The 23,359-nt window shown below is 46.1% G+C and overlaps 1 protein-coding gene across 1 annotated transcript in view; it reads left to right on the forward strand.

Moving 5' to 3' along the window:
- SNX29 (sorting nexin 29) overlaps positions 1 to 23,359 on the forward strand; it is a 604,821-nt gene that overhangs the window by 414,209 nt on the left and 167,253 nt on the right. Inside the window, exons 18-19 of the mRNA XM_017890705.1 lie at positions 8,977 to 9,032; positions 13,625 to 13,706. Coding sequence (XP_017746194.1) covers positions 8,977 to 9,032; positions 13,625 to 13,706 — 138 coding nt within the window. The remainder of the gene's footprint in view (positions 1 to 8,976; positions 9,033 to 13,624; positions 13,707 to 23,359) is intronic.

The following is a 23,359-nucleotide window of genomic DNA, read 5'->3' on the forward strand; positions in this document are numbered from 1 at the left end:
TTTTTTTTTTTGAGGCGGAGTCTCGCCCTGTGGCCCAGGCTGGAGTGCAGTGGCTGGATCTCAGCTCACTGCAAGCTCTGCCTCCTGGGTTTTATGCCATTCTCCTGCCTCAACCTCCTGAGTAGCTGGGACTACAGGCACCCACCACCTCGCCCGGCTAGTTTTTTGTATTTTTTTTTAGTAGAGACGGGGTTTCACAGGGTTAGCCAGGATGGTCTCGATCTCCTGACCTCGTGATCCGCCCGTCTCGGCCTCCCAAAGTGGTGGGATTACAGGCTTGAGGCTTGAGGCTTGAGCCACCGCGCCCGGCCGTAGGTGATTCTTAAAAGTCTGTTGATATAAAGGGGATGGCAGAGAGTTTGGCATGTTACCCCTTGTGTGCAGTTCGTGTGTGTGTGTGTGTGTGTGTGTGTGTATGCACATGCGCGCAGCCTCCTGGCGGTTCACCTGTTGCCTCCCATCTCTGCTCTGCAGCCAGAGTGACTGAAGTGTGAGCTGGACCAGACTCTCTCTTGCTTAAATCCCTCAGAGGTTTCCCCCGTTGGAGCACAGACCAAAGGCATTCTCATCTCCCTCATGCTTCAGGCTCCTCCCAGACGCCTCATCCATCCCTGTCCTCCGTGGACTTTTCACAGCCTTAACTGTCTAATGAATTGTGCTGACTGCTGCGTGGAGGCTGTCTGTCCTGGTGGGTTGTATGCTTTGCGAGCCCCGGGGCTTCCTCTCCCCTGGCACCTGCAGAGAGTCTCACTACTGAGTGGAATGTAGTGCAAATCTGTGGAATAAACATAGGCATAACTAGTGTGCATTTGTGGAATGGAGCAGTCAGCCCCTCACTCCAGGCGAGGGCTGCTCAATACCCAGACCGCCGTGCCCTCAGAGGGGGTTTCCACAGAGCCCAGAATGTTTCTCCGCCAGGTACTGGGCTGGGGTGGTTGTTGCAGGATCCTATTGGAGCTTCCCAACAACCCCATCCAGGGAAGCTTCTATTGTCCCCATTTTCCAAGAGGGAAGTAAGGCCCAGATAAGTGGAGTGGTTTATTCTTGGCCACACAGCTGAGTCAGAGCTCAGGCCCGGCAGACCCAAGTCTTCTTCGGTCTTTAAAGTGAAAAACAAACAAACAAAAAAACACTTATTTAGAATGAGGAAGTAAATCACAACAGATTATCTTTATTTGTTGTTTAGAGATGGGGTCTCACTCTGTCATCCTGGCTGGGGTGCAGTGGCGCAATCACGCCTCACTGCAGCCTCTCCCTCCCGGGATAGGGCAATCCTTCCACTTCAGCCTCATGAGTAGTTGGGACTACAGGAGCATGCCACCACGCCCAGCTACTTTTTAAATATTCTGTAGAGATGGGGTCTCCCTTTATTGCCCAGACTGGTCTTAGTCTCCTGGGCTCAAGCGATTCTCCTGCCTTGGCCTCCTGAATTACTGGGATTATAGGCATGAGCCACCATGCCCAGCCTTACAAATTATCATTGTTAAAGAGCTGATACGTACCACAAATACCACAGAATCCAGACAAACATCATAGTTTAATTAATCAACCATCAGGCACATTTCTCTGATCCCTTTTCTCCTACATTTTTAAGCTGCATACTCTGATAGCCTGTTTAGCAGACAGTACTGTTACATCATTTTCTGTACAGAGAGTAGAAAGATAATTCAGTCGTTCTTCCAGCATGGTGGAACAAAAACTTTCCAGCATTTTGCTTGAAATTTTAAAAGCAATTGTATGAAAGAATTTTACAGTGAACACGTGTATACCTACCACTTAGAGTCTGCCATTAACATTTTGCTGTACTTTATCATCGTTTTTTTATCCATCCATCTATGCATGCATCCATACAGCCATTCATTCATTCATCTGTCCATTTTATCTTTTTTGGGATGCATTTCATAGTAAATTGCAGATATCGGTACATGTTTCTTCCAAAATACTTCAGTATGCACATAGAACTTTACCATCACCCCAGAATGGCCCTTCATGCCATTTCCTGGTGTTCCCCACTCCACTCTCCCCGAGGCATTCACTGTTCTGATTTTCTTTCCACCACAGACGTGATAGTTTCTTTCTTTTGATTTAAAATTGCGTGATTGTTATGTTGATTTTTTGAAAGGTTAACAAATCATGTACGTGGTAAAAATTTATAAGGTCTAAAGTTTTACAGATAGGAATAAATCCTCCTGTCTCCTCTGACACTTGCTTCTCAGTGCCTTCCCTCAAAGGCATCCATGGCTAGCAGGTTCTTACGTGTCTTTATAGAAATGGTTCTTGCATATAGACACGTGTGTCTCCCGACACGCTACTTCTTCATGAGGATAGTAGTTCACCTGACACATTGTTTTGTGTCTAGCTTTTGTAATTTGACTTATATCTTAGAGATCTCCTCCTCCTTAGAGGGGATGCCTGCTGTTCTTTTCGTAACTGCACAGCCTGGCTGTGACTGTGCTGTATTTTATATAACCATTTTGTTCCTTGTTTCCAGACTTTTATTACCCTAAGTGGTGTTGCAACAAATGTCTTTGTATCCGTATCTCTGTGCTTATGTTGTCCATCACTCTTTATTTCTTGGAAAGAAAGTAGATGTCCATTCTTAGTGAATTAGTAAGTTCAATTATTTCCCCATGCCCTTTGCCTCCCACCACTTCCCTGCTCCAGCCATTCATTCATCCATCTGTCCATTTTTACATCCGCCTGTCTATCCATCCAATGGGAACATTCACTGAGCAGTCAGATGTGCCTGCCTACCACCTTGGACTCTGAGAATATTGTCCTCGACACCCCCATTATCTTTTGGGAAAACAAATATGTCAAAACTAATTCACAGAAATGTGGTAGTCTATATTTGTGTGAGGTTTCAGGGCTGCCCAGAGGATAAAATAAAAACTCTTTAAAGCTCTTATTTGCCAAGTTTTTACTCCTAGCAAAGGAGTAAAACCTTGCTAGGTTTTACTAGCAAGTCCTTGACCTCGGCTGTTTTTAAAAACCACAGAGAACAGAGAACAAAACAACAAAACAAAACCACAGAGATATGATACCTCTAGTTGTATGTTTATAAATCAAATGAAAAAACTAACAGAGAACCCTGAAAGTGCTCCAGAACTGGACTGGCTTTGTCCTGAAGGGCATGGATAGTCCAGTCCGACTTTATGATCATATCATCAGGCCTGAGCCTGTTGCTTGGCTTGACCACCCAAGCTGAGAGACAGAACTGTGCCATTTCCCATTATGTTCCTTATTAAAAGATGCGATGAGAAAGCAAGCTCATTGGTGGAATGGAAAAGTTGTCATTTTTTTTGGCAGTAAAAAGGGAGAGCTAATTGCATAAGGGCAGGCTATTTGAAAACAGGGATGAGTGAAAAAGCAACTCTGGAAAACAAATTATGGCTGTCTCTTCATGATTGGAACAAAGATTTGCTGCCTCCATAGCGTCTTCCTTGTTGCTTTTCTTTGGAGCAGTGAATCTGAGAACCTGGTAATTAGAAGGAAGAAAATAAGATTCTCTTCTTTGATGTTTTTCTTTTGTCTCCAAACTATCTTGTCCTTCCCATGCATCAACATTTTGAATTTGCTACAAAGCAGTCTAAAAATCTTTTGGCATTTAAGGGTGGAAACATAGTGTATCTTATGGTTCATTTGTTCATTCATTCATTCATTCAGTGTGTTAATTCGGTGCCTACATGTGCTGGGTTCTTGGCCAGGCTGCAGTGTGTCATGGTGAACAGGTAGGTGTGGTAAGCACATATAGAGCTCTCTGAGCTCACAAGGAGGGTTCCAATCTGCAGATAACCAGCGTGGAGTCATTACAGGCTGAGGAATGTGAAACGTAGAGGGTTGCATTGGAGATGCTGTTTAGTTCTGGTGGTCTGGGAAGGTGCCTCCTAGGAATTCATATTTTGGCTGAGTCTCAAATGAAAAGAGCTAACCTTACAGAGAGGCTAAGGAAGAGGAGAAGGGAACTGTAGCTTACAATAATACTTGCTTCACAGATTGTTTGAGCATTTACTGTGAGACCGTGAAGTCCTTGGCATGTAGTAATTGTTCAACACATGCTGGCCTCCCCCCTTGCCTTTGTTGATTCTTTTGAATAGGGCAATCAGAGGCTGGTTGTCATGAGGTAGACAAGGAAGAAATCAAGGTTTACGGAAGCCAAGTGACTTCTCAAACCATCAGAGGAAGCCCAGGATTAGAACTCAAAACGTCTGCATTTCCATCTGTTCCTGAGAGCTTATGTTCCTGAGGCTCGGAGTCTGGAGGCTGACCTGTGTACCCAGAGATGGAAAAGGACCTGGGACTTCCTAGGGGCAAAGCCTCCTAAGTCATCCTGCAGTAGCAACAGCAAAATAAAATCAGAAAATCCCCAAGCTTTAAGAAGGCTCAAGGTTTTAGACCCAGTTGTACATCTGTATATGTCTACTTTGGAGCTACTGAGTCCTTTCAGACTTTCTTCATCCATCAGAGGTCCGTTTACCAGCTAAGGCTCTTGAGTATGAATAGGGTTACTTCATTTTCTGGGCATCCCAGAGGCAAGATGTAAAGAACGGAGACTTTGTAGTGGGAGGCAGTATAGCTTAGCAGTTAGAAGTGCAGGCTCTGGAGCCAGACCACCTGCATTTGAACTCCACCTATGCTACTTACTAGCCGAATGACCTTAGGCAAGTTGCTTTTATGGAGTATATATCGCTGTATGTGAAACTACCCCAAAACTCAATGGCTTTTTAAAAAGATGGCTATTTTTTAATCTCTCATGATTTTGTGGGCTGACTGAGCTCAGCTGGGTGGTTCTTCTGCATCATGTGGTATCGACCAGGACTTGACTGAGCTGGGCATCCAAGATAGCGCTCTCATTTATCTGGCAGTTGGTGGTGGCAGCCTACTGGGACCTCAGATGGGATTATTGATCAGAATACCTCGTGTGGCTTCTCCACCTGGAGAAAGCCTGAGCACCTGAAGTCACTGAGGCTGAGTGAGAGGCTGCTGAGTAGACTTAGAGATTTGATTTGGGGTCCTGACATCTTTATTTCCTCTGTGTTTATTCACAGTGATCTCTCTTGTCCTTGCCCATGAAATCAGGAGCACACCTCTGCCCACCCGTTGTGGAAGAGCTTTGTAGAGTGGGCAGCCTTTGATGATACTGGTGGTGGCGGTGTCATTCTTGCACACCCCTCAGGACTAGAAGTGAGGGCAGCTGCAATGATGGAAGGGTTCCCTGTTCATCTTCACTGCCCCCTTACCTGGACCCTTATTGTGCTAATGGGAGGAGGTGTAATTTTTTTTCTTTGGTCTGGCAAATTGGCTGATTTTCTTTTTTTCTCCCTCTTCTGTCTTTCCTTTTTATTTAAAGAAGCATTTATTCAGCACATAATGGATACTTTTCATTCTTTTTGGCAGAACATCTAGTGTCTTCCCAGGTTTGAGGACTTGCCAGTCAAAGTGGCAGGGTGGACCTGTGTCAGACTTCCATATAGCACTGGGGTCAGAGTTTCATGACTAGGGAGAGAGCTGTTGTCCTGGCGTGTACCTGCTCCCCACCTCCCCCAACAACCCAGGAAATCCTGAGTCAGGGGAGATGATGGAAACTTCTTTGCTGACGCAGCCCAGAAGTGGATTCCCCGTTGGTCTCATCTACCATTTCACATCCTTGTGTGTACAGCACCAAGGGTGTTTGCTCTGGCATGATTCAGGAATCCTGGCTGCTCTGTTGCTCTAGTAACAGCATCTGCCTTTCCTTGCACCTAAACACTGCCACGTGAGTGCCCAGACCACAGGCATAGGGTGAGCTGCCTTCTCTGCAGGGTCAGGGAGAGGCGAATGGAGATAGCCATGTTGCTGATGGCTGGTTTGTGCCCCATATCGAGGGTAAACTAAAGAGAAGTCTGCATCCCAGGGATGTGTTCTCCAAGATTCCCCAGACTTCAGGAGGTCACAGGGGATGCTTGTGGCCAGTATCAGTAGAAAGTTGATTTTTCTTACAAAATAATCTCTTCTCCACAGTCTTTATTGCCAGAATATAAAGTAAAATCAGCTCTCTAAAGGGCTGCTGTCAAGTCTAGCTAACATCTGGCTCCAGTCTTGAAAGACAGTGAGAAAAAACAAAATTTGATGTTGAGTAAGCTCGGCCTTTAATTATTATCATGCATTTGCTACAGTGCCTGGCCTTGTTATCAAGTTATGTTCCACGGAGGTTAGAAAGTTCCCAAATTCTTTTTCTAAGCAGCCTCCCTGGTACTAATGTAGGCACACAAAATCTCCTGGTTTACTGATCCCAATAATGCCACGTAATTAGAAGAAAAGCCTCTAAGTCAGAAGGATTGAACAACTCCTGGGTACGCATATCCACTGTTCAAAATGTTCCCTGAAAATCACCACCCAGAAGGGAAACTTTTACCTACACAAAAGATACCTTGTTCCAGAATTAGTCAATTTTGAAGAAGCCCTTTGTTTTCTATAATTGTAGATTAATGTCTGTCCATAAAAAATCTGCCTTGTCTTTCACCTTGGTCTTTTTGGTTGCCTTCTGCCTGTGCTCTGTGGGGTAGATACAGCAAGACGCTCTTGTGATTGAGTTTCCTGGGTGCAAACTCGGTTCACTTCCATTTGGAAATGAGGCTGCATTTAAAGGCGGTGGCGATTGTGTGTAGCATTGGAGCTGGTGTTCTGATGGCCTGTGAGTCCCCCTCCAGCCTGCTCACTTGATCCCCATAGCATGTCCAGAAGAGCCTTTCCCAGCCTCAGTGCTGAGGGGGAAACCCAGAGAAGAGGAGTGGCCTGCTGGTGTCCTGGCCATTTTTTTTTTTTTTTTTCTGAGACGGAGTCTTGCTCTGTCGCCCAGGCTGGAGTGCAGTGGCCGGATCTCAGCTCACTGCAAGCTCCGCCTCCCCAGTTTATGCCATTCTCCTGCCTCAGCCTCCCGAGTAGCTGGGACTACAGGTGCCCGCCACCTCGCCCGGCTAGTTTTTTGTATTTTTTTTTTAGTACAGACGGGGTTTCACCGTGTTAGCCAGGATGGTCTCGATTTCCTGACCTCGTGATCTGCCCGTCTCGGCCTCCCAAAGTGCTGGAATTACAGGCTTGAGTCACCGCGCCTGGCATCCTGGCCATTTCTACTGGGCTCCACATGGATGTAAAAGGGGAGAATGGGTGTTGTCTAGAAGGTGACATGGCCTTAGAACCCTTTCTTTGCCCTTTTCCGTCCCTGATGCATAACTGTTTGGAAGGCACTATCTCTGCCACCTTGCTTTCTGGATTTGAGTGAAACGCATGGAATGGGATGAGGTGGAAATGGTATTTGATTACTTAATAATGTGATATGCACTTAAATTAATATATATCTGCTTATGGTTATGCAGTTAATATGTCTTCATTGTAGAAGGTACAGAAAAGTTCAAAATAGAAAATACAAATTCTCTTAATTTTTTTTTTGAAACAGGGTCATGCTCTGTCACCCAGGTTAGGGTACAGTGGTGTGATCATAGGTCACTGCAGCCTTGAACTGCGGGACTCAAGTGATGCTCCCACGTCAGCCTCTGGAGTAGGTGGGACTACAGGCTTGTGCCACCATGCCTGGCTAATGTTTTTTTCCATTATTTTTAGGAGAGACACGATCTTGCTATGTTGCCCAGGCTCGTCTTGAACTCCTGGGCTCAAGCGATCTGCCCACCTCAGCCTCCCAAAGTGTTGGAGTTACAGGCAGGAGCCACTTCACCCAGCCTCCACTGTTGATTGAAGGAGAGCCTTCTAATGTGTCCTAACCTTCAGTTTCTTCATTTCTTCTTGAAGCCTTCAAGACTACTTCAATCTTACTTTATTTTTTCACCTTTTAGCTGACTTTTCCTGTTTGCTGAGGATTTATAGCAGAAAAGCTTTGAAGTTGGACAGATCCATTTCCTAAATGTGTGACCTTGGGCAAGTTTTTCAGCCTCCCTGAGCCTTGGTTTCCTCATCTGTAAAGTGGGGAGAATAATACCTGTCCTCAAGTTCACTGTGAAGCTTGCTGGGGATTGCGGGTAGTGTGGGAACCCCGAGAGGTGAAAGGTGTGAAGTCAGTGTCCTCTTTTTTCCCTTCACTACCCCTCACCCTTCTCTGTTCCACTTGGTTTCTCTTAGTCTTGATCCTCCTTCTTAAAATTCTAGCCAATTTAATTTCTAGCAGATAAAAAAAAGAAGCTTATTCCCTCGGTATGAGAAAAATATCAACATTTATTGAACGTCTACCACTACTGGGCATTTTGCTGTCTGCTTTACATAGTAATTGCAATCCTTGTGACAGCTGTGAGAATCAGTTTCCTATCTGAGGGGGAGCTGAGGGTGGGTAACTTACTGGGGGTCACGTGTACCTGTGAATGCCTGCCTGCCCTCACCCCCACCTCCACAGTGTGTGGTAAGGACCCCTAAGCGGTACTGGTGGTGGGCTCCACCATGCCACACAGTTTAGTTTCTCTTCTCTAGTCATTATCTCATGTGGCCCTTCTGAGTCAGAAGAAGAAGCCGTATTCTGCTGCCTCAAATTGCTCATACATTATGAGGGGAAAGGATGGAGCCGTTGTGGGGGTGACTTTGGCCTTTTGTGTTTACCTACTGGGTGTGTCTGTGTGTGCGATGTTCATCATGGTGACAATGGATGTTTTTTCCATTGCACCTCTGATAACTTGCATCTCAGATCCTAATTAGGCCTTTACTGCTCCAAAATTACATGCTCTTACATGCCTGTGATTATCTCAATAGGATTAACAGTCCCTTGTCCCTAAAGATAATTGAGATCTCTCATGCTGGCATATTTTTATTGCTGCAACATCCTCTCCAACCATCCCTCCACACAGTCTCTTACTGTTTTCCAGTGACTGCTTTTTCACTTCATTCTGAACAGGAAATACTCAGGGATCTCTGAGAGGCAGAATTCTTCTGTGATTATGCAAACCATGGTAACCATTATGCGTTTTCTCTCTCCTCTCCCCCTTTTCCTGATGGTAGGTGCCTGGAGATTTGAGTCAAACGTCCGAAGACCAGAGTTTGTCGGATTTTGAAATGTAAGTCCACAGCCTGTGCTCACAAGGGATCCTTTAGAAACTGGACTTTGTTGTTGGCTTCTGTCCCAGAAGACCATAGAGGGAAACAGAAATTACTGTTCAGACCCACACCAGGTTGATGTGGTTCTTGTAGAGCTAGTAGGAGTCGTTCTCCTACAGCCTCAGTCCGGCCCTCAGATATGTTTTATCTCCCCCTTGGGTATTTAAAAACTTCTTTTTTTTTTTCTTGGCTGACATTTAGAAGTTGGAAGCTATCACATAAAAATACAAATTTCCTTTATTTTCTTTAAAAATTAGATGTTTGTCCCTGTGAGGTCACAGTCTGCTGGAGCTGAGTAAAAGCTGTCCCCTTTGCACAGGGCACGTGCTGTCCAATTGACCACAGTCCCCGCTCTTTGCTGTTGCCTGGAAGTGACCGACTTCACTCATTGTTTTATCTGTGTAGGCCCTTGGGTTATTGGAAACAAGAGTAGTCAGTGCCTTGGTCGGATTTTTGATTGGATTAGATTCGATTTGGTGCCTCTGCTGAGCACCCCTAGGGAGAGGTTAGTTGGTCATCAGACTATTTTTTTTTGAGACGTAATCTCTGTTGCCCAGGCTGGAGTGGAGTGGCACGATCTCAGCTCATTGCACCCTCCGCCCACCAGGTTGAAGTGATTCTGCTGCCTCAGCCTTCCAAGTAGCTGGGATTATAGGCACACACCACCACACCTGGCTAATTTTTGTATTTTTTACTAGAGATGGGGTTTCACCCTGTTGACCAGCCTCGTCTCAAACTCCTGACCTCAGGTGGTCCACCTACCTCAGCCTCCCAAAGTGTTGGGATTACAGGCAGGAGCCACTGCACTCAGCTGATTTTTGTTCAGGATTTCTTGGGCTTTGGACAAATAGATCCCTTAGGCTGGTAAAGGAAATGGGATAAGCTCTCTCCTCTCTCATTCAGCTCTGGTGAGTTTAAAGTTCAGCACCCCTTGGGAAGAAACGCCCCTTCTAGAGCAGGCAGGGCTGGGCCTTGGAAAGAGCATTTCTTCAGAACCAGGCTGGCGTACATTGAAATCTCAGGCATCAGTCCAGCCATTTGACCTCACTGGGCCTCACTTTCCTAATCTGTGAGGTGAAGGTCCTGATGTGAACCTTGTGGGGCTTGTGGTGGCAGTAAGAGTGAGATTATGAAAGCCATGAGGGCATCACAGGGCTACTTGTGTTGGGGCAACTGCTGAGGTCGGGGGTGGAGGTGGCCGTTAGGTTGATAGGATGGAGAGGCTGAGGTTGGGTGAGAGGTGAGGAATGAAAATCAAAGGTGAATTTGCCTGCTGTGGGCTTGTGGGCGGGGGGAGCACAGCATGAAGAGGCTCCTGGAATGCAGTCCAGTGGAGGGCAGCGGTGGGAAGAAACTGGGAAGACAGGGGAGAGCCACAGAGGGGAGTCCCAGACACGAGACTGGAAGCACTCATTATTAAAGCAAGAATTCACCCAGGTCCTGCTGCAGGCTGGTGTCCGGGCAAGTCCCCGATAGAGGGGATCAATTAGCCATGGTCCCTGCCCTCAAGTGGTTCTGCCTGATCCAGGCCACGTTGTCTCTCCCCAGAGATTTGGAACCTCCCCCAACCAGTTTACTCATCTACACTAAAGCCAGAGGGAGCAATGGCACCATTCCCTTCTCATCATGGAGACCGAAATCCTTTGTGGAGCTTGCGAGGAAGGCCCTCACTCATCTCTGGCTTCGTCCCCAGCCTTTGCCACTCCTCTCCCTGCATCAGCCACTCTGGCAGTTCCACTCCTCTAACCCACTTGGTCTTCTCCCTTTAGGGTTATTATTTTACCCGCTTAAACCACTTGTACATGGCATCACTTCTGTGCTGGACACTGTTCTAACCCACTCAGTCCCTACAACAACCTTCAGAGATGGGTATCATCTCACAGATGATGAAATGGAGCTGGAATTCAAACCCAGGCAGTGCTGGTGTAGACTCAGTGCTCTTCACAAATGCTTATTCTCCTGCCTGAAGCACCTTTCTCATCCTCGACCTCCCTTCCCCAACTTGGCTAACTCTAAATATCCCTTAAAGCCTGGCCGAAACATTGCTTCTTCAAAGAAGCCTTCTCTGGTGTCCCAGACCAAAGCAGGCCCTGGAGGTCACTCTCCTTAGATCCAGTGTTCCTTGGTGGCACTTACAATAATAGTAAATAATTTATGTGTAACAGCTGTTGGCATATCTACACCTGACAACAAAGCTTCAGAACATATGATGTAAAAAATCAACAGAAATGAAAGGATAAACAGCTCTACAATAAGAGTTGACCTCAGTACCCCACTTTTAGTAATGGATAGGATAACTAGATAGAAGATCAGTAAGGGGATAGAAGATTTAAACAACATGAGAAACCAATTAGATATAACAGGCTTATATAGAACATTCCCCAAACAGCAGAATGCACATTCTTCTCAAGTACACATAACTTTCCAGGAAAGGCCATATGTTAGGCCACAAAACCAGTCTTAATAAATTTTTAAAAATTGAAATTATCCAAAGTATCTTCCTTGACCACAAAAGAGTAAAAAAAAAAAAAAATTTTTTTTTGAGATGGAGTTTCACTCTATTGCCCAGGCTGGAGTGCAGTTGTGTGATCTCGGCTCGCTGCAACCTCCGCCTCCAGGTTCAAGTGATTCTCCTGCCTCAGCCTCACAAGTAGCTGGGACTACAGGCACGTGCCACCATGCCCAGCTAATTTTTGTATTTTTAGTAGAGATAGGGTTTCACCATCTTGACCAGGCTGGTCTCGAACTCTTTACCTCAGATGATCTGCCTGCCTCAGCCTCCCAAAGTGCTGTGATTGCAGGTGTGAGCCCCTGTACCCAGCCCACAACAGAGTAAATTTTATGGAGATTTGTCTGTCTCCCATGTTAAAACTGAATGTTCCATGGAGAAAGGGCTATGTCTGCTTCTTTTATTGCTCTATCTCCAGTACCCAGAGTAGCTTCTCAATAAATACTTGTTTAATGAGTGAGTGAAGGAACAAAAGGATGAACAAATGAACTAACACGTAGGAGGGAGATGGTCACATAAACAATCAATTCTGATACAGTGTGGTCAATGCACTGAAAGAGAGAACCATCTAACCCAGACTGGGGTATCCTCGCTCTAACCATGGGAGGTTGTCCAGTCCTCACCAATCCAGAAAAGTTATTAAAAACCAGAGTGCTAGTTACATTTCTGCCTTTGTAGCCTACCACAGAAATGAAAGGAGAATGTTCTAGGCACTAGTACAATTTCAGGGACCTTTCCAGGAGGAAAGTGATTAGATACACAAACCAGTTTTGATGGCTCAGAATTGCAATGTGCATTGAGCCCTGGGGAAGTGGTCAGTGGGGTTTAATTTACCCCTCAAAGAAGGTCAGCTTCTCAGCTCAGAGATTAGAAGAAATGCTGTTTCAGGAGAGACCCATTACCTGAAGGGTTATTTTCATTGTGAAAATGAAATGGTCTTTACTCTAGAGGTTGTGAGAACATTGAGTCGTGGAATCTTCCATCATCGGTGTCTCAAATTGTGTTCCAAACCCAGAAGGCTGGCGAGTTTTTATGAGCTGCTCTTTAGAGAGAAGGAGAGCTCAGGAGAAAGCATTTAGCCCTGGAAGAGCTCTAATTAGAGGCGAAGGCTGGGACCTTACAGCCCTTCCAGAATGGTGCAGTGCGATTTTGATAATTACTACAATTGATCTTGAAGTTTCAGGGACAGTCAGCTTATTAGCTCTGTGTAATTTGGATCCAGCCAGGTACAAATGTGATAGTGACTTACAAGTTGTTTAAAGTCATCACATAAGACAAAACAATCACAAAACCAAAGTGTCTATTAAACATGTCTCAAATAGCCCATGTGAGGTGAGAAATAAATGATTTTACTATAGGTAAAAGTATGGAACTGTTCATGGCAGGTACTCAGTAAATTATTTTGCATTTGACTTTAAACCTTGGTGTACTGGATCCATATACACGGTGTTTTTGGAAAAGTTGAAAGAGAGGTATTTGTACCCATCAGCCTGGTTTTGTAACTTGTCATTTTCTCTTGTTCCTCCCTCCTCCCATCCTAAACAGCTGTCACCCTTGTTGCCATGAGTGTTGGTCTCCTGAGCTCATTTGTGGAGTCTGATCTTAAAATGGGCTCAGGGTCTAAAGTCAGCTCAGTAAGGAGGCAGCGTGACTGCTGGGTACTCCAGAAACGCTGGGCATTGCTGTGTGTGACCTCCTGTGATCGCGTCCTTGGGGCTTCCGGTTATTATCCTCATTTTCAGATGTGGAGACTGAGGTTCAGATACATTATGGGCCAGATCACTCCGTAAGAACTGAAGGGAGCTCTTTCTCACTCCAGAGTACAGGTTGTGTGTGTGTGTATGTGTGTATATGGAGAGAGAGAGACACAGGCTCAGTGATAAGACTTAAACTTGTCCTTTAGCTTGCCATCAGGTGTGATGTTGTCATAAATTGCTTGTGCATAATACCTCATAGAGGAGAAAATTGTCTCCTTGCCTCTTTTTTGTTATTGTTTTGTAAGTTAAAATGTCCAATGTTGGTCTCTCTCTCTTTTGGTTATAGATCAAACCGGGCGCTGATCAATGTCTGGATCCCCTCCGTGTTTCTCCGGGGCAAGGCAGCAAATGCATTCCACGTGTATCAGGTGAGTGCCTGGTTTTCAGGTGGACATCACAGCCGGGTGGAAAGACGCCCATTTGTCATGCTGTGGTGCTTTGCCTCTTGGCGGTGGGGCACTATGATTAGGAAGCCGTGGCCCTCCATATACCCACATGGTAACTGCCCGGAGGCCTTATGGAAGAAGTCTGTGGCTTTCAGTTGGGCAGGAGGATACAGTGGGCCTCTTCATGCCAGTCAGGCTCGTAGTGTGGCTGCTGTGGAATCTCAGCTCGGACTGCAGAAACGGAGATGTGTTGGCTTGTATTGCATCTGAAAAGTCCAGTGGTAGGTCGGGCCTTGGGCATGGCTGGACCTGCCATCAGGAACCTGCTGCCGTCTCCTGTATCTGCTGCTTGGTGACCCTTTCAGGCCAGCTGTCTGTGGGTTGACAGGATGACCCCAGCAGCGCCAGGTTCTCAGCCCATCTGGATGGGCAGGTCTCACTGGTCTGTCCTGGATCTTGAGCCTCTTCCTACACCTTGAGGTTGGGTGATGGACTCGTTGACTGGCCTGAGTCAGTTCATGTGACCACCACTGGCCCCAGGGTGGACGTTTACCTCACCTGACCACATGTCTGAGAGTGGGGAAAGGAGATTCCCCAAATGAGAGCCAGAGAATTCTTTCCAAAAGAAAGGGCAACTGACGCTTGACAAGCAGGACCTGTGGACATCACCTCTGCTTTCTTGGGGTTAGCGATAGCCGCACCCAGGTGGGCACTGAGTGTCTTGGGCAGCGAGATGTGTGTCTGTTGAGGAGGTGATTTTACCCAGTCAAGGGGACTCCAGTTCTCCATCTCCTCTCTGATTTTCTGAAGCTTCTTTTAGCCCTGCCCACATCTCGTCTGCATGTCTGTCTTCCCTCTCCTCCTCTCTCTTACCACGAACTCTGATTTCCAGGCCTTTGTGCGCCCTTGTTCTGGGACTGCTTTGTTCTCGGTGCTGAGCCCCAGCTGCTTCCTGCTTCTTCTGTCTGCCTGTGCTAAAATAATTGTCTTTAGGTTTTGTTTTATTCCCCGTGAGCTCTCTGCAAAGCCTTGGATTTTGTTGCCAGTTTTCTTAGTGAGAAATTGACTTATTGAAGAAATTTTCTTGGCTATTAAGATATTTTTTCCCCAAGGAGTGGGGTGTTGAAGAAAGGACACTGAACTTGAAAGCAGAATCCCTGGTTTAAATCCTATGACCTTAGATGAGTCTTAGTTTCTTCAGCTGTGAAATTGAGACAGTAATCTGTCTTGTAAAACTGTTTGGAGATTAGAAATACCTGCGTGCAGTAAACACTCTATTCATTTCTCAGCTTCCCAAACAACAGCTGTGCTTGGTCTCAGGTCTAAGCATACATAGTATGCACATCTTACTGGAAATCTTAGGGACAGATGAGCTAGACTTTGGCATGAGAAGGTTGTTTTAGTTGACACGTTCAGCTGGGCAACAGTCGTAGGAGAATCTTGAGTGTTCAAGTTGTTCCCAGCTCCGGTTTAAAGAGAGAATTAGATATTATAGATTTTCAAAAATCCTCTTCTCTTTCTTTCTCCTTTTATCCCCCCCCGCCAAACCCAACTGCCTTATTTGACCCTTCAAGTTCTGCTTTGTGGTCATCAGAGAACTGGAAGGTGCAGCCTGGAGGATGAAAACAGTGTAGCAGAAGGCTTTATTTTAGAGCAAAATTAAAACATGTTATCACTTGAGAGGTTTCCTTGACCTTTCAGTTTTGACTTTTCCTTCCTCTCACCCCATGAAGCAACTTGGCAATTTTTAGCTCCTGAAAGTCAGCTATGAAATGAGAGGGACCTCAGCAAATATGCCGTTGCCTGGGAGATGGTTTCCGCAATGGCCACCGTGGCAGTGAAGTCACTCTCTCCCTGTCCTTTGCTGTGTGAAGCTCTCATGGGTGCAGCCCTGCTTCCAGCCAGTGCCACGCTCTGCATCACTAGGAGCAACTTCATTCCACGCCTCTGGCCTTCTGTAGCCTTCCCTGGTGCTGGGGGTGTGAAGTGGCATCTCTTGCATGCAATTATTTTTCTCTTTTTAGCAAATGATGCTTCTGATTGGTACCTGCAGAGCAAAATCAGAGCATCTGTTTGGAAGCATTTTAGAAAGCTTTTATTGCCATGTTTTTACTTTATATAAATGATATTGCATAAAAGGTGACTCATTTAAAAGACTGGTACTGTTGAAGAGTACTTATTTTAGAATTAAAAAAGTATGCTGGCCGGGCATGGTGGCTCATGCCTGTAATCTCAGCACTTCGGGAGGCTGAGGCGGGCAGATCAGCTGAGGTCAGGAGTTTGAGACCAGCCTGGCCAACTTAGTGAAACCCCATCTCTAATAAAAATACAAAAATTAGCTGAGCGTGGTGATGGGCACCTGAAATCCCAGCTACTTGGGAGGCTGAGACAGGAGAATCGCTTGAACCCGGGAGGCAGAGGTTGCAGTGAGCCGAGACTACGCCACTGCACTCCAACCTGGGTGACAAGAATGAGACTCTGCCTCAAAAAGATATGAGATAATTTCTAGAGAAACATCTAAAAAAGAATGATAGAGGTAAAAAAGAAAATATCAGGATCAGTGAAAATGTAAACTAAGAGTTTAAAAGGAAAAAGTAGAAAGTGTATATACGTATCGTGAGATTCTACATCGTTGCGCTCATTGATTTATGAACTTCCCGTGGGCTTCCTGACAGCCAGCGTGAAAGGGAAATGTGGTTATTTGGATAATTCTGTTGCTAATTGTCATAAAATATGTTAATTCTTCTAAAGAAGCTCTAAAAGAAATTTCCACACAAGGTTTGAGATTAAACAATAAAAAAGGATAGAGGAGACAATCGCCAACTACATTCCCGTGACAGCCACTGTCTAGTTTTGTAAGATTTCCCTTGAAGGAAAACAAGGGCATAACCCCAAAGTGAGCATAAATTTGACTGGAGAGCCAAGACATAGAGCTTTCTCAGTAGAGCTGTGCCCCCCGGTACTGGAGCTACACTCTCCGTACCAGAGCTCCTAGCCGTGTGTGGCTCTTGAGATTTATATTAATTAAAATTAGATTTATATTAATTAAAATGGCCACGCCTATAATCCCAGCACTTTGGGAGGTCAAGGCGGGCAGATCACCAGGTCGGGAGTTCAAGACCATCCTGGCCAACATAGTGAAACCCCATCTCTACTAAAAATACAAAATTTAGCTGGGTGTGGTGGCGGGCACCTATAATCCCAGCTACTTGGGAGGCTGAGGCAGGACAGTCGCTTGAACCTGGGAGGCGGAAGTTGCAGTGAGCTGAGATCATGCCACTGCACTCCAGCCTGGGAGACAGAGCGAGACTGTCTAAAAGAAAAAGAAAGAAAGAAAACGTAAGATTTGACTCGTCAGTTGCACCACATTTCACATGCTGAGCAGCCACACATGGCTGGTGGCTCCTGTTCTGGACAGCACAGATCTGGAACATTTACCCCGCACACAGAGGTCTGCAGGGCAGCTGCCTTGGAACAAGCCCTCCCAGTGTGTGGGACGGCAAGATGGTGTCTTTGTGCCAAGTCAGGATTTAGAAGGACCACACTGGCCATGAAAGGCCACATGCTGCAGGGAGAAGGGCCCCCCCTTTTCAGCTCTTCACGGCTTCCAGCTCCTTGGAGGAGAAAGTCTGTGTGTCACTTTCTCACCTCTCATGTGCCTCTGATCTTTCTTCTTAGGAAAAACGGCAAGGCTGGGGTCAATGCCTTTGGCAGGCGACAGACTTGAGGTTAATTAGATTTGTTTTCTTTGTATTCATTTTTACATTTGCCTCCTAGTTATGACACAGAATTCTATTTTTCCATTTACCATGGTGATGTACAGTCCCCCTTTAAAATTATTTTAGGTAGAAAGGAAACGAGTCAGCTTAAAGAAAGCTACTAAACAAACAATCGTGAAAACAGTCCAAAGTTTAGCATGATGCTCTGTGAATGATTGATATTTGGGTAACACCGACATAAAGGAACAGATAGACTGTGATTAACAAAAACCAGTATAATAACTAGTAGCCACCTCTCACTGGTTGGTGTGTTGTGTAATAGCTCATTCAATCCTTGTAGCCACTCTGTGGGATAAGAAACTCTTACCCCATTTTATAGGTGAAGAATCAAAGGTACAGGGAAGCATCTCGTTTACTGACATGTTTTTAGCCCCCAAAGCAGTCTCTGACAAGGTCTCAGTCTGTAGAGATTCTGTGTTACTGAATGAGAGTAGAATCAAGCTCTTTAAAAATCCTAAAAGCAACTGCACATGATGGCATGTGCCTGTAGTCCTAGCAACTCCAGAGGCTGAGGTAGGAAAATTGCTTGAGCCCAGGAGTTTGAGCCTGCAGTGAGCTGTGATTGCATCTGTGAATAGCCCCTGTATTTCAGCCTACACAACACATTGAGACCCTGTCTCACCAAAAGAAATGTAAAAATTAACCGGGCATGGTGGTGCATACCTATAGTCCCAGCTATTGGGGAGGCTGAGGCAGGAGGATTGCCCGAGCCCAGGATTTTGAGATTGCACTGAGCTATTATAATGCCACTGCCACTCTGGCCTGGGTGACAGAGCAAGACCCTTCTCAAAAAAACAAAACAAAAAAAAAAAAAACAAAAAAGCAAAACTAGAAGCAGCTGGGACAATCACCCTTATTCCAAAAGGTGGGGCCCAGCTCGACTAAGATCTCACCTGCATGGACAGCCACCTGCACCCCTGAGATGGTGGGCTAAGGGCAGGCCTGCAGCCAAGCCAGGACTTTTCCACAGGACTTCTCTGGGTCTGCTGTGGTGCACATATTACCCAGAAAACCTTCCATATCCAAGAGCCATGCTGAGATGGTTTGCTTTGGAAAGTTGTCAGAGCGGGTGCTGGTTCACAGTGACTTCTCTGGCCGTCCAGTATCTCAGGACATCTCGTTTGAGCAATGTCAGGGTCCCAGAACCTGCCTCGGGGTGGCTGCTTGAAAATGTCCTCTGGCCGGGCACGGTGACTCATGCCTGTAATCCCAGCACTTTGGGAAGCCAAGGCAGGTGGATCACCTGAGGTCAGGAGTTCAAGACCAGCCTGGCCAACATGGTGAAACCCCATCTCTACTAAAAATACAAAAATTAGCCGGACTTGGTGGCACACGTTATAATCCCAGCCACTTGAGAGGCTGAGGCAGGAGAATCGCTTGAACCTGGGAGGCGGAGGTTGCAGTGAGCCGAGATCATGCCATTGCACTCCAGCCTGGGCAACAAGAGCAAAACTTCGTTTCAAAGAAAATAAAATGTCCTCCTACATGCCAAAGAAACTAAAGTAATTCCCCTGCTGTGTGCAGTCACAGAGCCCGCACTACTTGTATTGTGGAAAAATCTGGAATTATATTTGGCACAGAGCATTCTAGCAAGAAGTGCTGTGCATTGCCAAGGTTGAATGCAAATTATTGAAAAAGCTTGGTGTTCCTATGTCCTGAGAGGGAGCTGAGGTGTGTTCTGCCACTAAAAATAAGAAGTGGCAGCATTTGACTACTTTTCAGGACAAAGTAATATCTGAAGAGTCCCTGATTTTAAGTTTTTCATCCATGAGTACTTCTTACACATTACGCTCTGCTGATGCGTGGCTGCTGGCAGGCACTAGCCAGAGACAAAATGATTAAGGGGTGTCAAATAAAATGGAAAACAAAATTAAACTCAACCCAGTACCTTGTTCTGCTGGGTTTTTCTCTTTCTCTTTCTCTCTCTCACTCTCTCTCTCTTACCACACATTTTGGTTTGATTTTTTTCTGGCACTTCCATATGATAGAGTTAAATTTGTTGTTAGTTAATTTCTCGTTTATACCTTTGCAGATGTTTGCTCTTATTCCCCAAATACCCTGACTTCCAAACAGGTTTGAGATTCACTGTCTTAATAGTCCACTCAAGTGTCTCTAAAGGTATGTTAGGTCTTAAAAAAGTTCACCTACTTGTTTTCTTCAACTGTTACAGCCACCAGATTGGTATGAAGTCATATATCAGTGTATTTACCTGGGATCTTAGGTCTTTCCCTTTGAAAAATACCTTCAGTGTGTTTGGAATCAGTCTTCCATGTGGGATAAATTTCAGCCTTTGTGTCTAGCCACTACAAACGCTGGCTGTTGTGCAGTATTTCATTTGTACAACAGAACCAATTAGATCTCCTTTGTAAAGAGAGTTGCTTTGTTTCAGCAAAGCTTTTTTTTTTTTGGGCGGTGGGGGGAGAGGAAGTCTCACTCTGTCGCCCAGGCTGGAGTGCAGTCGCGCTGTCTCGGCTCACTGCAAGCTCCGCCTCCTGGATTCAAGCAATTCTCCTGCCTCAGCCTCCCGAGTAGCTAGGACTATAGGCACCCACCACCATGTCTGGCTAATTTTTTGTATTTTTAGTAGAGACGGGGTTTCACCATGTTAGCCAGGATGGTCTCCATCTCCTGACTTTGTGATCCACCCGCCTCGGCCTCCCAAAGTGCTGGAATTACAGGTGTGAGCCACCGCGGCTGGCCGCGTTTTTTTCTTCTAGAATAAGTTCTGTTTCCTAGAGGCCACAAGGTGTTGTCTTGGCCTGAGGAATGATGGTATCCCAGGAAAACTTGTTCAGTATTTAAACTCTTCCCATCCCCCATCCTGCAGAACAAAATCACGTAGCCTGAGCGGTTATGATTATTACTTTGTTGGAGACAGGGTCTCGCTTTGTCACCCAGGTTGGAGCGCAGTGGCACAGTCGTGGCTCACTTCAGCCTTGAACTTCCAGGCTCAAGCAGTCCTCCTGCCTCAGCGTCCTGAGTATCTGGAAGTATAGGCATGTACCACAATGCCCATATTTTTGAAGAGACAGGATCTCACTATGCTGCCCAGGCAGGTCTGTAACTCCTGGCCTCAAGTGTTCTTCCCACTTGGGCCTCCCAAAGTGCTGGGATTATAGGTGCAAACCACTGTGCCTGGCCTCTGGGGACTTTTAAAGGTTTAATCCAGCTAAGCATATTTATATAGGTAATGCAGGGAAAGTGTATTATTTTTCTATTAATAATAGATCACAGCGTCTTGGTGGGCTGCATGAGCTTCAGGTGGTTTGGAGGATGGTGATGTTTTTGGCCTTCAGGCTTTGCGTTTCTCAGCTCTTCCTTTTCATCAGTCTTCTCTTAAGATAGCTTACCCCCTGGGCCCTCGAGTTTTCTTTTACCCACAGCTCTGTCTTTATGCTTGCTTCCTGTGTAGCTATGCAGAGAGGGAAGAATTCATTGAGTAGAGAAAGATGAAATGGTTGGGCCGAGTACAGAAATGGGAACTGCAGCTGCAGTGGTGTGGGCTCTGAGAAGCCTCCGCCTTCGCAGATACCATTCCAAATTTAGGGGAGTCAAGGACCCGTTCTAAGGCTGAAGCATTTCTCTCTTGCTCACACCTGGTCCTTCCTGTCACACCTGTTGTATGCCAGGTAGGTAGGAGAGCCGGCCGTGGACTGAGGCACCCGTTGTCTGTTTGATTGGTGAGTTTCATCCCAGCCAGTGTGGGCTCCTGTGTTGCAGGTCAAGCCAGACCAGGGAGCACTTGCCCTTGTTCTTGCTGTCTCTCGAGAACTTTCCACCCTGGCATTCTGAGGATCACAGCACATGAACCCCTGGCCGTTCCTGGAATGCTTAGGGCTCCCAGGAAAGCCTGATGTAGGTAAAAACAGAAAGCAAAAGGCAAAATGCTCTCTCCTTCCTGCTGGACATATGTGTCACTGCTGTCCTCTCTCTGCTTTTATCTTTCCAAATAGGAAGAATTTTTAAAATTTCCCTTCCAGTATAAAGCCTTTGTTCATCCCAAAGCTGTTGATCAAGGGTCTGCTATATGCCCAGCGTGTGCCAAACCTGCAGAACCAGTGGGAGCCGAACTTGACATTGAGCTGACCTTCACCAGCCTCACTAGTTTAGCAAGAAAGCAGGCTTGCTAAACTAGTGTGGCGTAAAGGTAGCCTCGCTCTACAGAGAAAGGAACAAGGAGGAGGGACGGGACACCACTCACCTTACAGCATGCATGTGACCATGTGTGGTGACATATGAAATGCTTGGCCCATAGCTACTGTGTGAACATTACCTTTGTGATCTAATAACCACTTGACTTGTGATAAACAATTAAACTTGGAAGGAAACGTAGAAAGATTTTCCCCTTGTTGAATCGCATGTCTCTGGGCATGTCCCTGTGTTAAAAAAAAACTGTATGGAGCATCTACTTTACCAAGGGCTTTAAAAGGGCTGCAAAGAGCAAAATAGCATTTTCCTAAGGTATCTGGCACCTGGTAGGGAGACAGGACCTCCACGAAAGCAACCCAAGTTCAAGGGTGGCTGCATGAGGCTTTGCGGAGGGGTGGGAGAGCCAGCCGTCGGGTAGGCAGCCCCAGCCTCTGCTGCAGGCTGTTTAATGCACATTGCTGCTTAATTCTTTCAGCAACCTATGGGGTAGGCACTGTTTTCATGATCCTCATCTTATAGATGAAGCAGCTGGAACTCTGGGTTGAATAACTCCCTCTGGGTCATGCACAAGATCCTGCCTTGTGCCTCTGTCTGCTCCATGTTGCTCCTCACCCAACCACCAAGGCATGCACTTCACGAATTTGTCTCAGTGAAATGAACCTGTTTCCATAACATGTTTCCTGCAGGGAATTCTGCCACTCTCTCATTGACCCGTCACTCATTGTCACAGCTGCCATGGGCAGCTGATATTGGTGATATTCTCACGTGGGAGAGAGCGCTGCAAAGACCAGAGTGTGGAATTGGTGGGTCCCTGGGAATGTGAGAAGTCTGTTAAGGTGGAGACCTTTTCGGCCTCATATGCATAAAGTCTTTGCGTATTAGGCTTTGAAGCAAACTTAGAGCTCACCTGTGTGTGTGCACACGTGTCTGTGTGTTTGTGTGTGTGTTTTGAAAGGTACGTTCAGGATTATAATTTTTTACTTGGAAAGCTAAAGACATGGACTTTGTAAATAGTCTATAGGTAGAGGTGGACATACCCTCTTGGCAGGTGTAGTGTCTGAGTTTTTATATTTACTTTTTATATGAGAAAATCAAAACAAGTGTTTTGCAGTAGATCAAACCCTCAGTAGCAAAGTGGAGGACTCGGGGCCGCTTTCTGGCCACTCATGTTTCTGCTGTGTCTCAGGGCTACCTGGCTCTCTCTCCCTTTCCTGACTCCTTCTGCGGCCAGAAGTGACCCATCTGGAGAGCTGCCCAGCGTGTTTATCAGGCAGGGGCTGGGGAGGTTGGAGTACGCTGTCACGTTTGCTCGTCATGGAGACTGGCAGCTTTTGTTTTGTTTTGTTTCTGTTTTGTGGCCACAGTTGTCACTGATTATTTGGTTTTTGTTGGGAAGGGAGCGTTGGACCTGGGCAAGGTTCATCTCATTAGCTAAGTTCTAATGGAGAAGGGGAATGTGAAATAATCATTACAAGTGTGGGGAATGTCTCAAAGGGGGAGATAAAAACAGTGAAGGGTATAGCCAGGTCACTCTTGCTGACGTGGTGGTAGGACCCGCTAACTGCAGCAGAATACCTCAGCAGTAGAACTGTCCTTGGCAATGGAAGTTCTGGGGAAGAGGCAGGTGGCACAGGGTGGGGTGCAGGGTGGATGTGGGAGCAGATAACAGGGTCGTGACTTAGTGAATGGTAACCAGGGTGCAGTGAT

Source organism: Rhinopithecus bieti, unplaced genomic scaffold (genome assembly GCF_001698545.2).
Source record: "Rhinopithecus bieti isolate Rb0 unplaced genomic scaffold, ASM169854v2 scaffold_19459, whole genome shotgun sequence".
NCBI lineage: Eukaryota > Metazoa > Chordata > Mammalia > Primates > Cercopithecidae > Rhinopithecus > Rhinopithecus bieti.